This window comes from Pteropus medius, unplaced genomic scaffold, assembly GCF_902729225.1.
Source record: "Pteropus medius unplaced genomic scaffold, Ma_sr-lr_union100, whole genome shotgun sequence".
NCBI classification, from domain to species: Eukaryota; Metazoa; Chordata; class Mammalia; order Chiroptera; family Pteropodidae; genus Pteropus; species Pteropus medius.
Genome location: NW_024350319.1, coordinates 23,954,967 through 23,974,218, shown reverse-complemented (window position 1 = coordinate 23,974,218; position 19,252 = coordinate 23,954,967). Strand labels below are relative to the sequence as shown.

Sequence of the window (19,252 nt, the reverse complement as noted above, 5' to 3'; positions counted from 1 at the left end):
TTCTTTTCTCATTATAAATATGTTGGAATATTCTATTTTTTGGAGCAGTCATTCTCGAATAGGCTATTTCAGGAATTAACCATGAAGAATTTTCAAGGTATATATATGTATTAGTTCTCATTCCTTCTTTCAGGCATTCTGCTATATCCTTAGGAACAGGAATAGAGGAAAGAGAAGGAAGAAAAGGCTGCGTAGTTTAGAAAAATCTGAAGGCAGTAGTTTCAACCTTCTTTTGCTAATATAATAACCATTCTGATCAAAGGAACAATATTAACATGACAATGAAAAATCTAGCGGTTGACACTTCATTTTTCTTGTGGTCCCTACACATTATGGATTTTTTTCATGTTAAAGTTATTTTCTTTATCTTACTGCATAGAAAATCTGTGCATCTGTCATATCTGCTACATTGAGTACAAACTGCTCCTGATTTATAAGGCCTTCTCGTCAGAGCTGCTCTACAAAAAAGCAGAAAACATTTAGTTAGAACAAGTCTCAAATATTATGTTATTTAAATAATATAGTTACTAATTTTTAGTTATAAAGGTGATTTAATTAAAGAAAAGGACTCAAGGAAATACTTAAATAGGAGATGCTATCTTCCCTTTCTTTTTTCTCCCAGAAAACAGTCTTTTCTGAAAGAAATTTCCATGTCATTGAAACAAAGTATTGTAATTTAAATATGAGTGAGTTTTAAAGCTTCTTTCATCTTACTTTGTAGTGAAATTTTCCTTTAAAATTGGATGTTATAGAATGTTTTATAATTAATTGCTTTCTGGTTGGCACGAATATATAAAAAGCTCTGTAGAAATAATATATTAATTTCTCAAGAGTTTATAAAATCTTGAAATGCCTATTGTTCCAAAGACCCAGCTGCATGAATTACTTTGAGGTCTACATGAGAAATACATAAATATATAAACAAGGAAATAAGTTTAATGGAATTTTACAAAGTTGGTTTAATCCATTGGACAGAGCATAGAGGAGAAGTGAGAAATTATTACATCAATTGCCCAAAGCTAAGTAAGGAAAAGAGGCCCAAAGGTAGATATGAATTGGGAGGTTTATATAAAAGACCTAGGATAAGAAAGATAGGGGAGATAGGTAGGGAAAAAATACTTTTGAGTGAGAGGAGGGTCATGAATCTTGGTAATTCAAACAGGATTGCTTATTTACTCAGTGTGTTTTGGAAGCTGTAAAAACCAAAATTAGGCATAGAGGTCCCTGGAACTTTTCTGAGACTCATATCTGGCCATACTTTCAGTATATTGCCACCTATAGGACATGTGTCCAGGCCCTACCTTGATAAGAACATGTTACTTGGATAGCATAATGGGTTACTACACCCATGTCCAACCCAAAGTCCATTCAAAGACTATTATTCAAATTTTATAATAGATCTATACTGTTCCAGAATGGGAACACATTCTGGTGGTGATGGAAACTTTCATTGCCTGCACTTCATCACGAAACTTCCCAACATTCAATTATAATTTGTAGACAGATTCTTCTCTTCAAAGTTTACATGCAGACTCACATAGTCTATACATTGTCCATAGAAAATGGCGAAAGCAGACAGATGTTGATCTTTTCATCTTATTTAGCCAGAATAACTACACTACCTACAATAACTCCTTTCACTTTCATTACTTCCATATATCATCGAGCAATACCACAATGCTGGCTTCTGATTCACATCTGGAAATCTATGAGTTTCCCAAGAAGATTTAAAGAATCTATCCCAATAAGCTAGAGAAAAATACAATGCAATAAGCGGAAAGGAAGGTTATCTTTTAGAGATCTTATCTGGCTCGCCTTCCGATACATCTAATATATTTGTCTCTGCCAAAACTCCATGACTACTTCCTAGACTATTCAAGGTCAAGGAAAGCATGAATCCTGTTATTTTCTGCCTTAAATTATCCTTATATGTGCAAAGCTACATTACTTTATATCACTTTCTATAAAACTCAGTTGGTCACATCTCCTTCATTTCCACATCTTGGACCTAAAAGACTAAGGACTACAATTAAACACTGATGAAGCTCTTTAGAGACTGGTATTATTTTGCTGTGCCATCCTCTCATGCTCTCCATGCTATCATCTTTCTTCTGATCATGCCTCCTTATTCATTTTGGCACCTGGCTCACAATCTCCCTTTTAGTCAAAATTATGCCATTGTCCTACATTTTAGGACCTAGCTGATTACAATATGCTTGTGGATGATTTGTCCAATAACTTGGTCTGTTACTGAATATCTTCACCATTACAAAACTTCCCAACACTCTCTAATTGTCATTTTTGTAGCCAGACTCTGGATCTTGTTATCCTCTAAAACCTCTGAACTCACAAAATCAAATATTGCACTCACTATCTGTCAACTCCTGTCCTCCCAAGTTGCTTGCTCATTTACTTGTTCATTAATTTCATGGGTGCTGCAAGTTTATTTTATCTCTTACGTTCTCCTTCTCCATCCTTTTGTCTCTTCTCTATCCAACTTAGGTCTTTGCATGTTCTCATATTTGCATATTCAGCAAAAACCTTGAAACTCCCTTGCACTATTATCCTTTATATCCATATGAAGGAAACATGAAGGCAGCTTAACTGTCTGTGTGCTCCATGTCTGTCCCAAGGCTGCTTGGTACTGCTGGAGAAAAATCACTCAAGTAGGTAGAGAATCTTTCTATATTTCCCTAGTAAACTTCCTCTCTCATTTTACATAATATTACTTCAAACCTTCCCAATCCTTAAAATTCTAGCTTCACTGCCTTCCCCTTTATTATCAGAATATGATCTGTCTTAATTCACAGAGAAACATAATAGCCTTTAGATTGGAACTTGAGAAATTTTTTGTCACTAAATATGACAAATATACCTATTCCCTCTTTCTTTCCTTTCTAATACAACTACTTCTCTTTCCTCCTAAGGCTAATCTCTTTTATACACTTCCACCTTCTTAGGACATTTATCTTTACACATACGCTATCTTTATTCTTTATAAAGAATTGTTTTTATTCTATTTTAGATCATTTGTGTCAATATTTAAATATACTCACATCATTCCTATTTAAGATAAGTAAACAAACAAACAAACAAACAAACAAATAAAGACAACATCAAACAGTTCTTGATTCATTCCAGCTTTGCATCAATTTCCTCTGCTCCACAGAAATGGCTCTTCCTGTGTTTATCAATGAACTTCTTTATAAATCTGATATTTTTAAGTTCTTATTTTGCTCAACTGCTTAGAATTTGAAATTTTAGACTACATCTTCCTTCTGAAAACATTCTTTCCCCCGTGCCTCCAATGATACCATTTGCTTCTTGTTTTTTTCTCCTGTCTGGACACTCTTCTTAGGTACCTCCTTCTCATTTTATCTTCCTCTAACTGCCTTTAAATGTTGGCTGATATTTCAGAGGCCTTCTTCTCGTCTCGCTCTGTACTCTCTCACAGACAATGCCATCTACTCCCATGATTTCAATTACCATATGTATCCTGGCACTCCAAATATTCGTTCTATGCCATGTCTCACTCATGAGCTTCTGATCCATATAACCACCTGCTTACTAAATATCTCAAAGTGAATATCTGACTGCCAACTCAAATTCATTATGTCTAAAATGGAACTCAGCATCTTCCCTCCCCCAAGGCTCAGTGTTCTGCATTGCAGTTAATGGCAATATTTTCACATCTGTGTCATAAGTCTGAGAATCTTTCTTGACGATTTCCTGTCTCTCATTACTTAATACAATTACCTACAAATGCTGTTATTTACACCTGTTATTTCAAAATAGCCTCTTCATAACTTCTGCACATTATTGTCCTGGGTCATTTCTCTTTCTTTTTGTTTTTAATGAATTTTTTTTTTTTTTTTGTAAATTAAGGTGACTAGCTCTGCCATATATTCCACAAATATATATTTTCAGTATATTATTTTTTTCTTTGGCTTTATCTATGATATTTCTTTAGGCATAAATTAGTTTTAAATTTTTATATAGTCAAATGTATACATAATCTCTGGATTTTTATCTTCTGCTTAGTAAGTCTCCAGGCTGTTCACCAACATCTCTGTATTTTGGCTTGACCCAAACAGCAACTCTGTTTTCTCAGCATTGTGCAGTTTCTGAAATCTCTGTGCAACTGTTCCTATCTAATCCTTACAGAATCTTGCCTTGATATGGTAGTTTAAGAGTTGGCCAAGGACTCACAGAAAATTTTTGCATATGCTTTTTGGGGTCCTTCTTTGCAGCCCTCTCCTCTTTGAGATCTGGTCCTAAATATCAGACACCTTAACATCAATAAACACTGATATTTCCTTTCCCTAATATTTTATCTTAAAAAATATATTTTGTGCATATAAAAAATACAGAGTGAAATTACCTTGGTACCTTTGAATTTTCTATCATGAATACATTCAGTGTTAAATATATATTTTTAAGTGAACTAAAATTATAATCAACAGAGAGCAACAATAAAAAGGCTGTATCATATGAGATCTTAAGGTCCAGCAAAAATTATAATTGGAGGAAAATATATAACTGTAATTATCTTCAATATTTAATAGGATTAAAGATAAAGGAATGCTGTATATCTTAAGAAAAACAGAACAAGTAACAGCTCCTCTCTGTAAAAAATACTTGGAAGATTGAATGTCTCAAAATAATGAAATAGAAAACAAAGAAATGAGAAAAGGTTAATAAATCCACAAATCTTTTCTTTTGAAAGATCAATAAAATAAATTAAACCCTTATGAGCCCTATTAAATAAGAATGAAAGAAAAATATTCACTATTAAGAATCTCTCTATTTTCTCTTCTTATAATTCTCTCCTCTTGGCTTTTTCCAGATAGAACTTGCTCTTTCAATTCTCCCCTCAACCCTTATATGTTCTAATATATTCTATCATTCTCTATTTATTAATGGCTTTCTTTAGCTTATAAAAATGCATTAACAACCAAAGATAAAAAATTGCTTTCATTCAACTTCACACACCTACCCCATTCCTTCTCTTCATTGTCAAACATTTATATAGAGTATTTTAAATTGGAATTATTTTTTCCATCTGCAAGATATGAGCCATTAATAGTTTGTGAAATCAGATTTAGAGCTTCATAACCAACATTTTAACATACAAGATAGATTAGAATATTGTACTTAACTATGAATAAAGTGTTGTTTGGCATAACATGTTTTTATTTTATTGTACACAATAAGGGTATATGTTGTTTTGTAAATCTTTTCTTTCAGTTATATACTATGTTTTATGATTTTAAGATACATACCTTGTCATATTTTAACATCTCTAAAATCGAGATACATCTTAACATTGATGGTGTCTTAAAATCACAGTTGGCCAGGCAGTGAATGTGATATGGTTGTCAACGTGCATCTGTGAATTTGTCAAAGCTCTTAATATTGTCATCACTTTAAATGAGTTGTTTGCATTTTATGTATTTAAACTGCTATTCAAAATGTCCGAATGATTACAACATGATATATTGTTGAAACACAAATTATTATGTATGCAGGAAAGCATGAAAAGAAAGCAACCCCATATACACTTAAGAGAGATAGATGAGAAAATAAGTGTAAATGTTATTTTAAAAATCTGCCAGCACAATTCATTCCTTCTTATCTCACTAGCTTCTCTTTATACTACTTTGCTTGAAGTTGAAATATTTTAGTGATGTAGGGCTTAGTCTTTAGGAGTCTTCTTTTCCGTCTTTCCATACTTAACTTTCTCACAAGGTAATTTCACTCAGGGAATTCAGTTCTGCTCCAGGGTCTTTATACCTGCAGTTCCCACTACTATTTAGAAATCTATCCTAGAACTTCATCTGACTAGCTCTTTCACATGATTCACTTACATTTCCCACATTTATTTTTCCATCTCATGTGTTTGAAATAGAACACTTGATTTTCCCCCTCAAGTTCTGCTCCTCTATAAGTCCTTTTTATCTGATTTAATGGAATCATCATTCATACAGCTGCTCAGACTAAAGACATAGGCATTATCCTTGATTATTCCATTCACTCCAAAGTGAAAACTATTGGCAGGTATTATTAGCTCCATCTTCAAACTATATTTTGAATCTGACCTTTCCTCGCCATTTCCATGCTGTAGTAGGCAGAATTCATGTCATAGTACTTGGGTGTCGGCAGTGGTAGAGAAGAGTTTTTCTCTATGCAGTCATTCTGGGGCACTGACTCATGTCACCTTATGGTTCTACCACCCTTTAGGACATCTGAATTCTCCATCAGAACCTCTGTATCTAGCCAGCAGATGAAGAAGATCGAGTGTGAAGGATCATGTAAGAAGTTTTTAAAGGCCAGGCCTGGAAGTGGCCTATATTCCTTAGCCAAAGCTCAGTCACATGGCCCTACCAAATTTCTAGGGAGGCTGGAAGATGTATTTTAGCTGTCTTTTCATGAAGTAAAGAAAATAGCACCACCTGCCAGACTGTATTTCTTTAACTATCAAATAAAGAAAATTTCTTTACTAAACACTTTTGGACATTAAAATTTATTTTTTCTAAGGGTACAGGCTTAGATTCAAGTGATTTTCCTCAATCCTATGGGCTCTTTTCCCTCAAATATACATTTTAAGTCATATTAAGGCGTTTAAGGCTAATCTAATCAATATCATTTTATTTTATTGTTTTATTTCGCTTAGAAATGTATGAATCTTCATCTTTGAGGTTTATTTTGCATGAAGAGCAATCAAGTTGCCCTATGTGTGCCATCCTTTTCATCTTTGAAATTGAAAAAAATCACTAAAATATTATACACATAAATATTGTTTCAGTTTGCTTTTTCTGATCCATTATAAGCTATCTTAATCTTTATATGAATATCTTTATAGATTAGAAACATTTCTTTGATCATTATTTCTGTTCCATTTATTCTTTTCTGTTCTTTAGAAGCACCAATTTGTAGATTTATCTGTCCTAAGTATTTCCTTTCTTTTTTCACATATATTTTGATTTCTATTCTCCATCTTTGTATTCTGAGAAAATTTTTCAAGGTCATTGACTCATATTTCTCTATGGCCAAATCTGTTTTATTCTTCCATTCTATATTAGTTTCCTGTGGCTACTTTAACAAATTACTACAAACTGGGTGGTTTAAAACAACAAAATTTTATTCTCCGTTCTAGAGGCCTGAAGTTCAAATCAAAGTGTTGGCAGAATTATACTTCCTCCAAAGGCTCAGGGGGGAAATATTTTGACTCTTCCAGTTTCTGGTAGCTTCAGGAGTTCCTTGGTTTGTAGATATATATCACTCCAACCTCTTTCTCCATGGTCACATTGCCTCCTCCTCTTCTATGTGTCTAGTGATGAATCTCCCCGCCCCTCTGTCTTAGGAGGATACATGTGCTTGGATTTAAGGCCCAGCCAAATAATCCAGGGTAAATTCTTCCGCTCAAGATCCTCATCTTAATCAAGTCTTTTGCCATGTAAGGCAATATTCACTCTCATGTAAGTTAATTTTCACAAGTTCTGTGTATTAGGACCTGGATATATCTTTTGGGGTGGGGCGGTCACCAGTCAGCCCATTATACATTTTTATTTTTAATTTGTCTCTATTATTTTCATTTCTACTCAGTATTTCATAATACTTTGATGGATTTATTTTTCTACCAACTATTCTTAAAAAAATTAGCTATGATTGCCTATTTTGAGTATATATAAAATAAAACGTGGACTAAATTGACTAATATATATTCCAACCTAGATCCTTCACAGGTAGAATTGTCAATATTTGTATCAAAGGAAACATTGTCGATAGATATTTCAAGACAAAAAGGCCTATGGGACAGGTGGGTGGAAAGAAGAGTAATCCTAACAACTAGAAGTAGCTTTGTCTTATCACCATAGTCATGGGATACTCCTAAATTCACTACTGTTATGAAGGTCACCAAATACCTTCGCCTTATCAAATGGAATTGTCATCTCTCCTTCCTCATTTTTTTTTTTTTTTAAATTCTTTCAGGAGCATCTCATGAAGTTAACCACTTTACTTGGCTTCCAAGTATTCTTACTGGCATTGTTTTGGTTTCCTTCTTATCTTGTTAGCCCTTCTTCTTTCTCCTTTGCTAGCTCCTTTGCTAGCTCCTTTGCCTGAAGTTGAAATATTGTAGTGCTCTAAGACTTAGTTCTTAAATTAAGTTTCCATACTCGCTCTCTCATAAGGTGATCTCATTCATGACTGTGACTCATTTCTACCTTGGGGCCTCTACACCCTCTGTTACCTCTACTTAGAAACTTACCCCAGACCTCTATATAGCTAGTTTCTTTTCAAGATTAATTCACATTTCCCATATTTATATTTCTAGCTAATGTGTTCAAACATAAAACACATCTTTTGATCTTCCCTGAGTTAATGGTATCATCATTTACCCAGTTGTTCAAACTAAAGACATGGGTGTCATTCTTGATTATGCTATTCCACTTATCCCTAAAGTCAAATCCATCCACCGGTATTATTAGCTCTACTTTCATAACATATCTGGAAACTGACCCTTCCTCACAATTTCTATGTTATGGTAGGCAGAATTCTAATATGGACCATAAGCTTTCCCACCTCTGGTATACATGCCTTGTGTAATTCCTAGAACAGTAAATATAATGCACTTTACTTCTATGATTAAGTTATGTCATATGGCACAGCTGACCTTAAAATAGAGAAACTATTCACGTGGGCACTTTAAAGCAGAGAGTTTTCTCTAACCGATCATAGAAGAGGAGTCAGAGGTTTGAAGCATGAGAAGGATCTGATGTACATTTTCCTATTTGAAGATGGTGGGAGCCATGTGTCAAGGAATGTGGACAGTGTCAAGAAACTGAGAGCAACCCCTGGCTGAGAGCCAGCAAGGAAATGAAAACTCGAGTCCTATAACCACATTAAGTTGAATTCTGCTAACAACCTGAACAAGCTTGGAAGGAGAGTCTCCCTCAGAGCCCCCAGATACGAACCCAATCAACATGTTGATTTTGGCCTTTGAGACACTGAGCAGAGAATCCAGCCACACTGTACCTGGACTTATAAACTACAGAACTGTTTGAAAATAAATGGGTGCTGTTTTAAGTCACTAAGCTTGCAGAAATTTATTATTCAACAATAGAAAACCAATCCACATGCTAAAACTCTAATCTAAGATACCACAGTCTGTAGCTTACACTATAGAAACAATCTCCTAATTGTGCTCGCTTCTTCTTTGCACTTTTGTTCCCCTATATTCATTCCTGACACAGTAGCAAGAGTAATTTTTTTCGAGAGTTCTTTTCAAAACATAGATGAGATCATGTCACTCACTTGCTTAAGACTTTTTAATGGCTTTCCATTACTTAGAATAATTCCAAAATTCTTAATATGGCCTATGGTATTCTATTTGGTATAACAGTCACGAGACTCTCTACCTCAGCTCCTACCTCTAATCACAGTTAATAATTTCTCAAATATTTTAAACTCATTTCAAGATCAGGGGTTTTATGCATGCTCTTATTTCTACCTGAATTATTCTTAAGCTATCTTCTTTTTATTTGACTTTCAGCTCAAATGCTACCTCTTTTTGTAACTACCCTATTTATATGCCATACTAGTTATTCTGTTTGCTTATCTTCCTTTAATTTTATGGTATATTTTATTTTCTAATTAAATATTATTTATTTATGTGTTCACTTACTCATCGTTTGTCTCCCTTCCAAGACTATAAACTAAATATGGTCAGCCTTTTTTGGTCTTGTTATAGATAGATCAGAGCCTTGTACATAGCTGTTGAGTGCATATATGGACTACTGCCCCAGCGGAACCTTTTCCTTCTCCACCACCAGTGCCTACTTCTCTGAATTTTCAATACTAATTAGTAGTTAACTTTCAAAAGTTTCTACATGTAATAGATATTATCCCAACGCTTCCGGTCTTTAGGAATAAAAGGAGATCTAAAGAGTTTTGCAATGACTACATTCCAGACTTGTTTTGCATGTCTGTATTCAAAGTCAGTAGAGCTTTCCATCAGGAAGGGGCTTTCTGGGTCTACTCTGACGTATCACTGTTCTGTTGTTTTCCCTATCTGGGGGAATACAATCAGTAAGCAATGTCATTTTTTTCTTTTTGTTTTAGTTTCAGAAGCATTTTATTTAGCAGAAATTCCTTCTCAATACTACTAGCATATAGTCAATTTCTACCGTTGCCTTGACATACTGATTAGGATATTTTCTTGCTTAGTAGGACATTTTAATAATAATTACTTACAGTATCATATTGACCTGTAAGAAAACTTGAGACTTTCCAACAGACTTCTCTAGAGATGGAGGATATTTTGGAAGGTAGTTATTTCCTGTCATAGGAAGGTATTCAGATATAGGGTAAATAATCACATGGTAAGTAAGAAAGAATTCAAACTTACGGATAGCTTGACTAGAACTTTTAAAGTACTCTTCCATCTCTGAGATATTCTGATTTCTTATATTTGTGAGACCTGTCCCAAACAAGCTAAACTTTTGAACATTTCTTATATGTATGAGATTAGCTTCAAGAAATAATGTACCTCCAAAGACTAGTCAATTAAAAGTGTCCTTTATGTTACAAAACTGATGTACTCCTGAAATAATTCATATAACAAACATTTTAACACATCTAACCTTATTTTCTTTAGACTTTTATTACTAATATGAGAATAAACTATTTTGGAAAATAATTTAAAGCCTATGCTAATTAGTCCAGATATTTTGAAATAATACCAAATTTAAAATTCCTGTAGGAAGTAATTCGTGGCTAGTCTGTACATAATATCAATATGCCCAAATTATGACTTATTTCAATATGGAATTGAAAATATTTCAATATGAAGTCTTTACTATCTTATATTCAATTATTTTATAATTCGCAGACATTTATAAGAATATATTGAAAATTAGGAAAACTTAACCTTGAAAAATTCCCAATTTAATTTTATATTCTTCTTAAAATTTGAAGTAACTTACCCTGGTGCATAGTTGCATATAAAAAGTGCTGCATGTTTAATATATCCAATTTTTGAACATGGGGTAACAGCACAACCAACTTTGTGAGACCTGTCCCAAACAAGCTAAAACAAAAATTTCAATGAAAACATGAAATTTAATTCTAAACATTTACTCTGCCTTATTATAAACAATAGTATCTTCAATGCACATAAAACCTTTAAATAATTGACAAAACATGAACTACTCTTCATTTGGATGCAGGTAGAGAATTGTCGTGGGTTTAGGAAAGCATTTCCAACACTGTATTTACAGGAAACTTTAATAGGTTCTACCAATACTGTAGATAAAGAGTTCAAGAAAAGCTGATCCAGAATAATCCTTTAGAGCCAAAGGAAGGCCCACCTGCTGAATCGGTTTTCAAACTCTTGTTGAATCTGAGAGTTCTAGGTTATTGGCATACAGGAAGAGGGAAAGAGAGGAGAAAGGGTTGGGGAAAATGAAAGTTGTGAACAGAAGGGAGAAAAAGAGAGACTTAAGTTTATGGAAGGAAAGGAAAAGCAAAGCATGAGTAGAGATAAGTAATTGAATGCCGTTAGCATTTCTCTTCCCTTGTTGAAGAAATTTCATTATAAGATTGGAGTTTGGGCCTTTCAATTAAAAAAATGAATAAAAGAGCTCAATTTTTATAGAAGCAAAAGCACATCTTAAATTGGAGTGAAAATATGAGCATAATTAAAGATATTTTTGACAGGGTAGGTAGATAGGTAAATATGAGCCAGGGGGAGAGAAACAATAAAGGGTTAAGGAGGGCTGCAAGTCTGCTAGGCAGAATGTATGCAAAAGGATATTGTAATGAAACATATATCCAAACTAGATGGACAGGCTAGATATCTGGGGGCTCCTGGTGCCTTCCTTGTTCCTCCCCGCTACGCCCCCTCCCCCCTCGCCACGCTCCCCCTTGGTCATTCAACTGCATATGACCATTATATGATCTTACTCTGGGGGCCTCAACTGGTGTAGGCAAAATTAGTTAAATGAACATGCGCCTACCCTCAAAACGTCCCCACGGTGCCGGCTTATGCCTTCCCACCTACCGACCCACACCACACATGTCCAGGCTTGGTGTAGGAGGGTGTACAGGAGGAGCAGGAAAGTCCTGTCATTCGAGGTAGGAGGGACAAAAAAAAAAAAAAAGGAAAGAAAAAAGAAAGAAAGAAAAAATATCCTATGGCCTATATAAAACTCGGACTCTCAATTTCTCAGTGCACTCCAATCAAGCTGCCTGTTTGGATTTTCTCTCAAGCGAACTTAATAAAATCTCTTCTGTTTGCTACTCTTTGCCTGCTGTCTTTCTTCTAGCGATGGACCTCCACGCAAATCTTTCGTGGGCGATCCAAGCACTGATCCACGGACTAAGCACCAGTAACATTCCCAGAAATTCTCTGTATGGCTTTAATATTTCTATGCTTTCAAGTTACAGAAAAGTACTTGTTTTGTTGTTAACCTCTCTGGGGTATAGGGGAACCATTTCGGTTTTCTTTTCTCTTTATATCAAGCCTTAGTGGTTTTAAAAATTGATTCCTAAGGAGTGATGCATTGAGAGGATAGAGAAGAGAAAGTCTGCAACAGAGTTAGGTCAAACATAGGAAACAAAAATGTCTGAATACTAGAATTACGGAGTAAGAAATGCAGAGGAGTAGGTCAAGGAGTAGACTTGGTTTACTGAGAGTACTGAAGTCATATTAAGTCTAGCTTTGACATGAATAAGACAGTGAAGAACCACTATTACTTTCCAGAAGAAAGATCAAACTTTTTTGAAACATAACTCATCTGATGAAACAAAGACATGAATGAGTTCAACATGAAAAAGTTCCAAAATTTTAAATTTTACATAAAACGTAGTGTCTGATTGAAAAAATAATATTTTAAATCAGCATGTAAGTTCATTCAATTTCTTGATTCCTGATACAAATATTTATTGAAGACCTAAATGTCATATTGTTGTGTAGAGAATATACAGATGAGAAGACAAGGTCCCTTCCTTTAGTGTAGTATCTTATACCGATGATTATAAAATAATGTGATGTGTGAAATAATAAATGTAAGTACAGGAAATAACAAGTGGTTCATTATTCTTGGAGCATATAGTGTAAAGGTAGATTGTTAGACATGAGACAGGGAAATGCTATTAATTTGCATTTTAAATGTTTTAGTATGCATACTGATTTTAAATGTTGTAGTATGCTTATTGATCTGTGCAAAAAAATCAAGATTTTTACTTATGTTTATAGTCAATGATTTAAAAAACAATTTTTATATCCTGGTTTCTCACTTCCTTTTCCGGTATGAATTATTTTCAGAAAATCACCTTTCATCTTTGGATATGGAGATTAATTTCCTGTATTTAAAGGAATGTTTTAATCGTATAGTTCACATAAGAGATGGAATTATAGATATTTGATGATCTAGGACTGATAAAAATTTTGACTTTTTAGAATAATTTTACCATTTGAGTTTATAAAATTGAAACAATCAATAAAACTTAGTAGTAAAGCAATTAATGAGTCCATTAAATTAATAATATAGAAATTAGATACCTGTAAATAATGAGAACAGTCACCAGAGCAACTGTTATTTTCAAAAATGTACTTTTTCCTCTCTGCATACCAACTTCTGATAGCAACACTTGGAGTAAATTCATTTTCAGGGCCGACCCACATATTTTCACCAATACCATTAAATTTAGGATGGGCCATTTTTAGGTCTTCTAAATGAATATTATGCTCCCACACACATTTTTTTCCCCAGGCTCTTGCAGTCCGTGACAAAGCTACATCCCAAGTCTGTAAAAAAATGCAAAAAGCAAAGAAAACAAAATCATAGTAATGAGGTTTCTTTGTGCTCTAAATTATTTTCCTCGAGTTTTCATAGATAGATTTAAGAAAAACAATTCTAACTTTGTGCTTCTGGGTCTTGTTTGTGGCATTTCTATGAGAAAAATTTATTTGAGATAATCATAAATGAAACTATTTTCTGAGGCCAGGGACTATGCATATATCTGTAGTTAAAAAATCAGATTGTTAGATAATGCAAGCGATTATAATACTATTAAATGTAGTCTATTCAGACTGTATAATACTCATGTGGTATCTTTAGAATATATATTTTTAATCTCATGCCTTTTATATATAATAATATAATCATTTAAAATAATTATCTAAGAACTATTTATCAAGCACTGATTTTATGCAAACTATTGTATTGTGAGAAATAAAATATGAAGTCAGGCATAAATTTTGTTCCTTAGTTGCTTATTGTTAGGATAACAACCTGGGATATTATATATGTATGTATATAAGTATATATGTAAAATATATACATATAAAATTTTAACACATAGTGGTAGTTAGTAAATGTTAGAAAGGAGGCACATGTAAAGTTTTATGGATGTTCCCAGAAATGTGATAAAAATTCACAACATGCTGCTCTCTGACTAGCTATCTGGAACTATCCAGAAATGTATACTTTTATCATTATTTAGAGGCTCATTAATTTCATTGTTTAGTTAAGAACAAGAACAAAAACGCACATTGAAAAAATCAACAAAATAGCTGTAAAACCAAAATGCTAAGTACATATGTTACAGTGTCCCTGAAAGTAAACATTTCTGAAAACGAATACTAAGATTTCCTTGAGTTTTTAGTTAATTTCATATATATATATATATATATATATATATATATATACAATATAGAAAATATGTTACAGAAAAGAAAAAATCAGGCCTTTAGAATACCTTCCAATTACTCCCCCACAAAGGTAATCATTGTTTAAAAATTGCTATGTAAACATTTTTCCATCTATATATACACACATTCACACATAAGATACAAATGGATGTTTTAAATGGGTATTTTGTGATTTTTTCCCTTGCACTTTTGTAATCATATATACACAATAGTATTGATCTGCAACTTGCAGTTTTCACTTAGATTATTCCATATTAGCACAACTAGATCTTCATAATTTTTGCAATTTCTACCTAGTATTCCATAGTATAGACAGCATATAATGTTACCAATTCCACTACATTGGTTCTTATTTGCAAACATTTCATGGAACATCCTTCTACTGCTTTATTTTGCATATTATTTATATACCACATGCTACTATGTATCAGTCATTCTATTAATTTATGCATTATTTCACTTAATGTTCAAAATAACCTTATGAGGTATGCATTATTATTTTTTTCTGTTCCTCAAAAAAAGTTAACAAAAACACAAGCAAGTTAAGTAGATTTCATATAGCCACTTATAGTCAGTAAATTGTGGAGCCTGAATTTAAACCCAGGAAGTCTAACTCTCAGCTCCAGTTCATAAGTATTTTACTTCATTGCTTCCCATGACGGTGTGCAAAAGTTATAATATTTACAAATTCCTTTGCTCAACCTTAAAATTACAGTTGTATTTTCAGAGACTAAATTTTCTTCTTTTAAAAAAATTATATAAAAATTATATGAAGTTATAAATTTTCTTCTTTTAAAAAAATTATTAACTACGATCACTACCCTTTTACCAATTTCTTCCTATTTTCCTCGCCCCTAGATCCTGGAAACTACTTTTGTATTCTGTTTCTATGAGTATTTTTTTTTTTTTTTTTAGATTACACATGTAAGTAATGCCATGTAGCTTTTTGTCTTTCCTGTATTTCATTTAACATATCGACTTTATAGGTCCAAGTTAAGCTGTAAAATGGTAGGATTTCCAGGCCGTGGGAATAGCATCCTGAATAGTATCCTTATCATTTATATATATATATATATATATATATATATATAATATATATATATATATATATAATCATATATATATATATCTCACTTCTTTATCCATTCATCCATGGATACTTAGGTTGTTTACATATCTTGGCTATTGTAAATAATGTTGGAATGAACATGGGAGTGCAGATGTCTCTCTGAGATCCTGTTTCCATTTCCTTTGGATATATACCCAGAAGTGGAATTGCTGGATCATACAGCAGTTCTACTTTTAATATTTTGAGGACTCTCCATGCTGTTTTGTTTGGGTGGCAAAATTATGTTCAGAGACTGAGTTTGTTTTGCCAGTATATTATTGAACACAGGTTCACTGTGGGAATTATAATGTATTTTAATAAGCTAATAAAAAATAACATACTCCAAATCAATGATAGTTTAATTACACTATTGTTCCAGGCAAGGGGAGATGAAGGGAATAAAGTCCAAATTTAGTTGAGGTGTACCTTTTACCAGTTAGTACTTGGGAGAGAGAGTTTTAGAGCTGATGTCCAGCTGTCAACAAAATAATGAAAAAGTCATTTGTTTGTAGAGCTCATTGCTAGAGAATCACGGCACTGGTGTCAATGGGCAAGTTGATTTCTCATGGCGCCACCGTACAGTTTTGGCCACTGCTAGTACAAGAGTAGTAGGAGCTAATGCCCCAAAGGTCATCAAAAAGCCATTTAGGTCAGCAGAGTGGCCTTGCCCAGACTGAAACTCTTGGATAGACCTCACAAACTCTCAGTACTTATAGTCTAAATGTCATCCTGCCATTGTTGTTTCTTCAAATGTTTTTTGATAAGCCCCCAGCTTTTAACTGTACCCAATATAAAATTCCTTTTAAAATATTTATATAATAAGATAATAGATATCTACATATCTATATATAAATATCTATATATCAGGTACATATGTGTCTGCTATATTTTCTATATTTTCTTTATGTTTGAAAGATGATATTTACAGATTAGAAATATATAAGCTTTAAGAAGTTTTATTATAAAGTATTGTGTGTTTATTAATTATCAGAAGGGAGGCTACTCTTCGAACTTGGAATAAATGAGAAAGGGGGGAATATAACTAAAACTTCAAATATCCCCAAATTCTATGATTAAGTTCAAAAGCCAAAAATTATCTTGGAAAAAAACTATCTTCAGCAAACAGTACTAAATCCTAATGTTGGTAGGAGAAAATATATAAACAGAAGAGGAATACACTGACAAAACCAAAGGAAAAGAAAATGAACAAGAAAGAACTAAAATAGGACCAATCAAAATAGCATTTAAAAATTAACATTAAATGAAGTACCGGTTTATAATTATAATGTTTAGCAAGTGATTAAGAATGCCCAAACCAGTGGGGATGTGGTGAAAACAGAACATTTATATACTGCTGCTATTTAATTAATCTGGCACAACCCTCTAGAATAGCAATCGTCATACATCATGTAAATTAAAAATATTACATCCTTAATTTATTTATCCCATTTTTGGAATTTGTCCTAAGGAACTAAACCAGAAGGAAGAAAAGTCTTTTGTCTAGGGAGATAGTCCTTGTAATATCATTTATAATGTAAATTGGAAGCTAACTGCCTGATAAAAAAATTATTTACCTAATTAATTTTGTAGTCATTTTTAATGACAATCGCAACGACCCCATAGCAACAAGGGAGGAGCTGATGAGATGTTAAAAAGAAATGAGGGGGTGGAGGTGTCAATGGAAAAGAAATACAAACAACGTTGTGAGACAATGCAAATTAAGGGCTAGATTAGGGCGAGGTTACTGAGACACTTCCTCGGGAGCAAAATTTAGGGTGGATACAAAAAACTCAATAATCTAGGTAAATAATATTTTTAAAAGGCAAAATTAGTGTAAAAACATTCCTGATGGAAAAATCAAAATTTTAAATAAAAACAGGATCTGAATTTTCACTTGCATCATCGTGATCGAGAGTGCTTCACTCACTGCCCCCTAATTCAAGACCAAAAGCCCTGTTGTTTAAATTGATATTTTCGTCAATATTTTTGCACTGATTTTTAAATTAAAAAAAAAATTAAACTATCATTTTCTCGAACTGAAGACGTCCTAAATTTTGCAGCTCAGATGTGTGCCTCCACTCATCTTAGTCCCAGCCCTGTGCAAAATCTTGGTAATAAATATGTGACAGTGGCACATTATTTTTAAACCCAAACTAAAAGCGCGTCTCCACGCGATCCTTGAGCCTCAGAGCAGTGGCCCAGGCTTTATGAGGCCTAGGGGGTGCGTCGTGACAAGGGTTGCTGGAGGTTCGGGCAACCGCCTCAGGGCCTCACCATGAAGCGCAAGTTAGCCCCTCGGGGCATGACGTTGCCTCGGAGATCATTGTGGAGGTTCACGTACTCATTGATAAAATCTACGTCCTCTTCGTGTGGCAAAAATTCCGCGCTCAAAACGGAAGCCAGAAGCAGTACCCAGGACTCGCACAGCCACAGCTTCAAAACGCCCCCTCGCGTCAAGGGAACGGATTGGAAGTGCCCCTCCAGGGCGAAGAGCTTTGGGGCCTCCATGGTCCACCGGCCGCAGGAGGCCAGTGCGCACGCGCCGACCCGCCCCGGTGACCTGCCAATCCACAAGGCGGTGCAGGCAAGCCGGGTCCCGCCTCGCAGGGAGAGGAGGGAAAAGTGTGTGGGGAAGCCAGGACTGCAGGGTGGGGGAAGCTCTCTCCAACCGTGGGCTGAACTCACCAAAGAGGCTTGAGTTAAATGAGTGTAGGGTCTTCACTAAACTAATTAATGTAGTTAGATATTATCCAGAGAGGACTTCTGAAACCAAATGATGTGTCATCGTTTATTAATGGACCATATGTACAGTAAATGCCAGTTGCTAAATAATGAGCATGCCTGAGGAACCTTCTAGTTATGCAAGGGTAAATGAACATTCTTCTGTGATACTGATGAAAATTCAGTTAATTTTTTTTATTCTTACCTGTTGAGAATTTAATTCAGGAAGCCCCCCACCCCCCCTTTATTTTCATCATGGAGAGAAAAATACTTTTTTCGAGGTGGACTTCCTATTGAGCTGTTCTCTCTGTTTTAATGACCCTTTGTGGAAAATCACAAAATAAATGGAAGATTGGAAAGCTCAGCATTTACCGGGTAGACTAGGAATCATCAAATTCTCATCAGGTTCAAATATTTCCATCTCTTCTCTCACCAGCATTTTATAGACAGCCTGGAATATCAGTATTCTTCTCTGACAAATTGTCTAGTTCGCAATAGGTAAGATCTTTTTGTTTTCATTTCTTCTTTTACATAAAAATGGCTAGTGTCCTACCAGATTTTAGCCTGGGCTTTTTACTCCAAACATTTTGTTCAAGAAAAACTTGCTTTGAAGAATATAACCTCAGGGCACAAAATAAAAGCGTGTATTTGTTTGGGGATACACATTTGCGTATAACGTACTTCATAGCATTAAGCTATCATTAACA

General features: G+C 34.0%; 1 protein-coding gene across 1 annotated transcript; it reads right to left on the bottom strand.

Annotated features, from left to right (window-relative positions):
* Nucleotides 1-343: 343 nt before the first annotated feature.
* On the bottom strand, nt 344-18,461 carry GLIPR1L2 (GLIPR1 like 2). The gene is made up of 4 exons (XM_039838479.1): nt 18,099-18,461; nt 13,565-13,810; nt 10,986-11,089; nt 344-458 (listed from the first exon to the last, which is right to left on the bottom strand). The coding sequence occupies exons 1-4, from the start codon at nt 18,330-18,332 to the stop codon at nt 344-346; spliced, it is 699 nt and encodes a 232-aa protein (XP_039694413.1). The 5' UTR covers nt 18,333-18,461.
* Between the last annotated feature and the right edge of the window lie 791 nt (nt 18,462-19,252).

Excerpts from the sequence above, each read along its gene's own strand:
- GLIPR1L2 (XM_039838479.1), bottom strand. The coding sequence starts at position 18,332 with ATGGAGGCCCCAAAGCTCTTCGCCCTGGAGGGGCACTTCCAATCCGTT. Across the intron at positions 11,090-13,564 it reads ACTGTTCTCATTATTTACAG|CTTGTTTGGGACAGGTCTCA; the intron begins GTATCTAATTTC and ends TTTTTGTTTTAG. Across the intron at positions 459-10,985 it reads ATATGCAACTATGCACCAGG|AGCAGCTCTGACGAGAAGGC; the intron begins GTAAGTTACTTC and ends GCTTTTTTGTAG.